We start from the raw sequence: 7,500 nt of genomic DNA, 5'->3' as shown, positions 1-7,500 counted from the left end.
CTGACTTAAGTACTTGCCAGGTGTGAAACCCATATGGGAAAGACTTGGAGCCCTACACACAATATACACAAATAAAACATCACACACACACACACACACACAAACACAAACACACACACACACACACACACACACACACACACACACACACACACACACACACACACACACACACACACACACACACACACAAACTCACAAACACACACACACTCACACATACACGCACACTCACCCATACACACACACCCACATACAAACACACACTCCCACACTTACACACACGCATTCATCCACTGTGGTCTAACAGCCAATCATCAGTGCCGCTCACACTCGGCTGCTACACAGGCTGGTGAACATCCATTATGGGGGATAGACACAAACAGCTCTCAGCCAGCTCTGAGAGCTCACTGCCCGAATGCTCCGGTCATGCTCGGAATAGTGTACACACACCAGGACGAGAGGGCTCACTGTATCACCGCTGTACTGCTGGTTGACCTACTGCCTACTGTTGTGAATCATGTCCACTCTTAAGAGTCCTGGAGCACTGTTTCAGTCGCAATCCATCCTGCACCTTCAGACCTAAAGTGATGTTCAGTAGGAATGGAAGCTAACGTTTTGCTATTTTCAGAGAATCCTGGTCGTGTCCGTGGCCATAAATCAAATATAAGTTTTGGACGGTGAAAAGTATTTAGATGGGTTTGGCCTACAGGTGATTGGCTCATAATTTTTTAAATTGTGTTTTGGCTGAGGCCCAGGGTTGTTATTTTCATTTATTTTTAGGTTTTCAGTTATTATTATTTTTTAATCAGGGCTCAATTGTGAAAAGTCGCACTTTCCCCCGTCCATATTAGACACCATGTTTACAATCCCTGTTCAGCTTCCGAGACATTTGCAACGTAATTTTAGTGTAAAATTAAATTTTTGTAAATTCCATGTTTGGATTGTGAGTGAATATTTCGAATATATTTCCCTTGGCTATAATTTATCATGACGTGTAAAAAACAAGGCCTGGACACAACTTTATCAAGGGTTTTATCTGGGGCTCTGATGGAATTGGAGGTATTTACTAAAAGGGGTTCCAAGTGTGTGTTCACCCTCAGTGTGGGAATCTCTCGCTTCCCTTTGAATTAATTAAGCCTTGTTTGACATTTTGTGTTGCTGGGCGACAGGTCCTTACACAGTCGCTAATGACTGTTTAAGTTAAAGCTTCTAAAGAAACCATTCATCTCAGAGGAGGCGGAGAAAACAATCATAAGAACTACGGCACGGCCCTTCTCCATCGTGTAATGTTGTGCAAATTGACCCCGATCTGAATTTATTCACTGCAGAGTCAATTATCCCGGTTTTATGGTGTGTGTGTGTGTGCACACATGTGCGCCCGTTAGGTTTGTGTGTGTGTGTGTGTGTGTGTGTGTGTGTGTGTGTCGTCGAGGTAGAGCAAGGCATTAGAGCAGGTTACGCCTCTAGAAAATTCATGAGCACATGATTTGAATATGCAACTGAGTGACTCGTGATGGTATTGAATGCCGGCGTCGTCTTATGGATGCCATAAATCTGCCACGCAATCAAAACAAATGCAGGCCGCCGCCGCCTCACTAATGCATGTTGCATTTTAATTACACGGGGATTTAATTTCTACTTTACCAGATGGGTCATTTATCAATAATTGCGGGGGCCTTGTGATTTAAAAAAAAGCAAAAAAAAACAATGAAGTGGGCGAGTTTCATAATGCTTTTATTATTAAATTAATTAATTAATTATATATTATTTAAAATTCATTTAGAAATCGCGTCCACTCAACCTTATTTGAAATATGTTTAAAGATAAAAATGACGAAGTGCTTGTCTTGGACGGCTCTCAATAGTAATTTGTCTGCATTTAAAACAGCGAGGGGAGCCTGAGAGCTAAAACCAGCCGTTTCCAGTCTGACTGGGGCACTAGCCGGTCGCTCGACGGGTGTGGAGGAGCTCTCAAAGGGCAGCTGGCTGGGCAGGCAGCGGGCGGGAAGGTGTTTTCCGTTGACATGGGTTTCACAAACATCAAGCTAGTGGACAGAAAAACTATTCAGCTAAAGCGTGAGCAGCCAAAGTGACGGCAAGGATTGAGTGTGGCCGATAGCGATAGCATAGTGCTAGCATCAGCAGGTGCTAGCACACACTCACCAGCTGAATGCACTTTTGAGGGATCACTGTGATTGGTCGTAACGTAGGGTTAACAGGGATTCATTTAGATAAGTATGAGTGACATAAAGGTCACTCTCCAACAACCCCGAGAGATGAGGTGAGAAGATCGGAGCTGTGAGAGTTGGTATTTGTGCGTGTGGGTACTCACCCCCAGGGAAGTAAAGAGGGAGATTCTTCAGGTAGAGTTCTCTGTCCGCTGGCAAGAACACACAGAAGATGACCCTGTCCAACTGAGATACACACACATACACACGCACGCACACACACACACACACACACACACACACACACACGCACACGCACACGCACACGCACGCACGCACGCACGCACACACACACACACACACACACACACACACACACACACACACACACACACACACACACACAGATAAGCAATCAATAATCAAACCAGCATCAATTAGCATGATATTCACCATGCAATGTTTGTTATGTATTTAAACTATGCTGGTTGTATTTGTGTTTTATGAATGGATTTCTTGTGTTTATTCACAGATATTTCGCACAAGTTGATGTAAATTATCTTTTGAAAGTGATGATTAACCTACCATCTGGCTTGTGTGTGTTTGTGTGTGTGAGCCTGTGTGTATTGAGTTTACGGAAGTGTGTGTGTGTGTGTGTGTGTGTGTGTGTGTGTGTGTGTGTGTGTGTGTGTGTGTGTGTGTGTGTGTGTGTGTGTGTATGTGTGTGTGTGTGGGTGTGTGGGTGTGTGCATGTGGATATTGAGTTTGTTAGGTGTAGCAGGTGAGGCAGTAGCACGACTCATCACTATGTAAACATATGTCATACATCCACAAAAATCATTCTGTAGTGTGTATATGTAAATTTTAAATGGAGCAAAATGCATTTGAATCCATGATGATTGTCAGTCCTAACCCTTGAACATAATACGATACTCATTGAAATGTAAATGCAATGTTCTCATAGCCGTTTTACAATTCTATTGTGCACGTTGTGCAACACCTTGGATTAATTAATTCATATAATTAGAATGATGCTCTGTGCAAACACGTGAAACAATTGTCCTCTGAAATGAGGAGGATTGCGTTCCCATTCATGCAACATGGAACCCCATTAGGCCTTCACCCGCTGGACATTAAAATTCAACAGTGGAATAGAACTTTCATCACCAAATGAGGAATAACATTGATTCGATGTGCTTCCATACAATACTGTGCGATTGGCTCTGATTGGCCCAGTCCTCAAAGCTCTGGGACGCAGCCAAGCCGTGCAGGCACACGCACGTGCACGTGAACATGTCACATGGGCGGGAACACATAAGGTTTATAGAGGGGGACTTGGAGCCCTGCCCACAGCACATGAATGCACACTGACACACACACACACACACACACACACACACACACACACACACACACACACACACACACACACACACACACACACACACACACACACACACACACACACACACACACACACACACACATCCATAGAACAGATACGAATTGTGGCCATATTAAAGATACAATATTAAGAACAAGCTCGCCTACACGTTCTGCGATGACCACGATCTCCCTCTGACCCAACGGTACAAGCTATCCCCATTACCCCCCCATGTTCCATTAAATACTCTTCATCCAACATCACACAAAGAGCCCTGGCAGATGGCGATGTAACCACTGTCTTCAGGGACCGGCAGGCCAGCGATGGGTCGATGCTTGTTGTATCATAATTTAATCATATCTTAAACAAATCCATCTGGGAGGATTTACATGGGGACTGGTTGTGGCCGGGCCGAGTCATCCTGTCCGATCGTCCACTGAGGGAGAGGCAGGGGATTCACATCTCACACCCGGTGTAACCTCGTGACAGAGCAGTGTCCCATTCTGGTTGTGCACCCATTGGTCAGAATTTGAATGTGTTGCTAAGTAGGGAGGGGGGGGGGGGGGGGGGGGGGTGGGGGGTATGGAAATGTGAGGGCAGAGGCGACATCCTCTTAACACGGGGATCCAAATGTGTAAAAAGCCACCAGCCTGCTCGGCCCTATTCACTTGTGTCACTTTAGTGCGTCCTATCCAAATACCAAGTAACGCTTGGAAGACAAGATGCAAAATCACCTCCGGAGGACAGCCAGCGAGATGAGCAGCCGAGACTACAGACAGACTCTGGGAAGGCTTGGACGAGGCTTGTACTAGTCATGCTCCTCCCAGATCCTTAGAACAAAGTTCTGGAGGAATACTTTCCTGGAGGAATGTACTGGTATGCATCTGATTGTTTTTTGGTGAATTATTAAGTCTCCCTATGTTGATGGCACAGGAGTGGAGGCTTCATAAATAATATTTAGTTGAATCATGTTCCGTAAGACATCATGGAACAATGGGAGGTATCCAACAAATACCTGCAGCTGTTTGGAAATATATAAAGGTTATTTATCCCAAAGCCAGACTTTATATATGAAGCAGATCCCCTCAAAGTAATCCTTAACAAGATATGACAAAATAGTCCTGAATGGAGACCTTAATATCCACGTTAATAAAAAAGCAGACCAAAGAACTATTGAACTTCTAAATCTCCTCACCAGTTTCGATCTAACTCAGCACATAACGGATCCAACACACCAGCACGGAAACACACTAGATCTAGTAATAACAACTGGATTAAACATCAATAATATTTCAATAAATGATCTACCGCTCTCCGACCATCATTGTATACTTTTTGATGTGGAAATCATCTTACCTAAAACCACAAAAGAATTCTTAGTCCATAAAAGACATCTAGACGATGAAGCTACGGAGAGATTTTCTGAGCAGATTGCTCTATATGAGCCAACTAATCATGACTGCTCTCTAAATGAAATGGTAGAGAACCTAAATGAAGCATTATCATCTGTGTTAGACGCTGTAGCCCCACTTAAAACTAAAAAGAAGTTTAAAAGTAGGACCTCCCCATGGCTAAGAAATAAAAATGTTAGTGAAATAAAAAGAAAATGTCGCGTAGCAGAGAGAAAATGGAGAAAAACAAAGACCACTATCCACCACGGTATCTACAAAGATGCACTAACTACCTATAACAAAACCATCCGTCTAGCAAGGAAAGGTTATTTTTCCCACATTATTACAGAAAATGCCGGAAATTCCAGAGTTCTGTTCTCCACCATTAACCGGCTGCTAAACACTGTCCCTGCCCCCCCACTATCCTCAGCAGCGAAATGTGAAGAGTTTGCTCAGTTCTTCAAGAACAAAATAACATCGATCAGATCTAGTATCACTACTACTGGAGGTGAAATTGACATCCGATCTTGCAACTTAACCATGAGCAGTTTTACATGTATCACACTAAGTGAACTCCCCAAAATCATCATTGAATGTAAATCTACAACCTCAGATATTGATCCTATTCCCACTGCATTCTTTAAGCGAGTGTTTGATAGTGTCTCAGGTCCGGTCCTTGACATCATAAACACATCCCTGAGAACTGGCGTTTTCCCAGATGCCTTCAAAACAGCTGTTGTAAAGCCCCTATTAAAGAAACCCAAATTGGATACCAGTACACTAGCAAACTATAGGCCGATATCAAATCTTCCCTTTATTAGTAAAGTCCTTGAAAAGATAGTATTAGTCCAAATAAATTCCTTTCTGGAACAAAATAACATATTGGAAGTCCTTCAGTCAGGTTTCAGAAAATATCACAGTACTGAAACCGCTCTCACCAAAATAATTAGCGACCTCAGACAAAACTCTGATGCAAATAAAGTTTCTATCCTTATCCTATTAGATCTTACTGCAGCATTTGATACCATTGATCACGACATCCTAATCAATAGACTTGAAAATCTTATTGGGTTCTCTGACTGTGTATTGAACTGGATCACAACATATATTAGAGGTAGGAAGTTTTGCGTTAGTCTAGGAGACCATATGTCAGAGAAACATGAAAGCTGCTACGGGGTTGCACAAGGGAGCTGTTTAGGTCCATTACTCTTTTCTCTTTATATGTTACCACTCAGTGACATCATCAGAGAATACAGTATAGATTTTCATAGCTACGCAGATGACACCCAACTGTATATTTCCGCTGAACCTAATGATGCGAAGGCCATAAACTCCATTACCAACTGTTTATTGGCAATAAACAAATGGATGAACAATAACTTTCTAAAACTAAATGAGGACAAAACTGAAGTCCTACTTATCGGCCCCAAATTAAAAAGAGAGATGCTAATCAAGAATCTAGGAGGTTTAACCCGGTGGATTAAACCCGAGGTGATAAGTCTCGGTGTCATCCTGGACTCGGATTTGAATTTCAACTCCCACATTAACAAAGTGACCAAAACAGCTTTCTTTCACCTCAGGAACATAGCAAAGGTACGACCATTCATAAACCAAAACGATGCAGAGAAGCTTATACATGCTTTCATATCGAGCCGGCTAGATTACTGTAATTCACTTTTCGCTGGTCTTCCCAAGAAAACAACTGAAAGACTCCAGCTCATTCAAAACTCTGCAGCTAGACTATTAACCAAAACTAAAAGGAGAGAACACATTAGTCCTGTCCTAGCCACTTTACACTGGCTTCCTGTTACCTTTAGAATTGACTTCAAGGTCCTCCTCCTCACATACAAAGCTCTAAATGGACAAGGCCCTAGCTACATTGCTAACTCTCTTACCAACTACACACCAGCTAGAACACTGCGATCATCAGATACAGGTCTGTTACAGGTCACCAGAAGCAGTCATAAGAAGATTGGTGACGCAGCCTTTGTCAACTACGCCCCAAAATTGTGGAACACATTACCCATTAATATTAGGGAAGCAAATACGCTAGACACCTTTAAAAAGCAGCTTAAAACCTTTCTTTTTACCAAAGCATTTTATTAATTTTATCTGGCACTATTTATTTCTCTGTAACTTGCACTATTTTTACTATTTCTCTTTTAACCTGTTTTAAGGGTTTTATATTTCTTTTATCATGATTTTAGTAAGCCTATCAGAACACCAGGTTCTGATACGATGTTGGTCATTTTGTATTTGTCTTTTGCTCCATGTATTGCTCCTGCTGCTTGCTTTTATTGATTTTATGTAAAGCACTTTGAATTGCAAATCTTGTACGAAATGTGCTATATAAATAAAGTCTTACTTACTTACTTACTTAAACCTCCCGGGATACCACGGATGAGCACCGGGGCAGGTGGGTCGGAGCGGTGTGTGTGCATGCATGCACGGACCTGTGTGTGTGTGTGTGTATATGGGTGTATGTGTGTGTGCGTGTGTACGTGTGTGTGTGTGTGTGTGTTTCTTTTGTGTGTGTTTATGTGAGTGTCTATGTA

The 7,500-nt window shown here is 42.5% G+C and overlaps 1 protein-coding gene across 1 annotated transcript in view; it reads right to left on the bottom strand.

Annotated features, from left to right (window-relative positions):
- The window catches only part of macrod1 (mono-ADP ribosylhydrolase 1), a 68,169-nt gene that overhangs the window by 1,174 nt on the left and 59,495 nt on the right, over nt 1–7,500 (bottom strand). The window contains exon 7 of the mRNA XM_056601213.1: nt 2,335–2,416. Coding sequence (XP_056457188.1) covers nt 2,335–2,416 — 82 coding nt within the window. The remainder of the gene's footprint in view (nt 1–2,334; nt 2,417–7,500) is intronic.

Source organism: Gadus chalcogrammus, chromosome 10 (genome assembly GCF_026213295.1).
Source record: "Gadus chalcogrammus isolate NIFS_2021 chromosome 10, NIFS_Gcha_1.0, whole genome shotgun sequence".
NCBI lineage: Eukaryota > Metazoa > Chordata > Actinopteri > Gadiformes > Gadidae > Gadus > Gadus chalcogrammus.
Note: the sequence above shows the minus strand (reverse complement) of the source record. Positions and strands in the feature narration are given on the sequence as shown.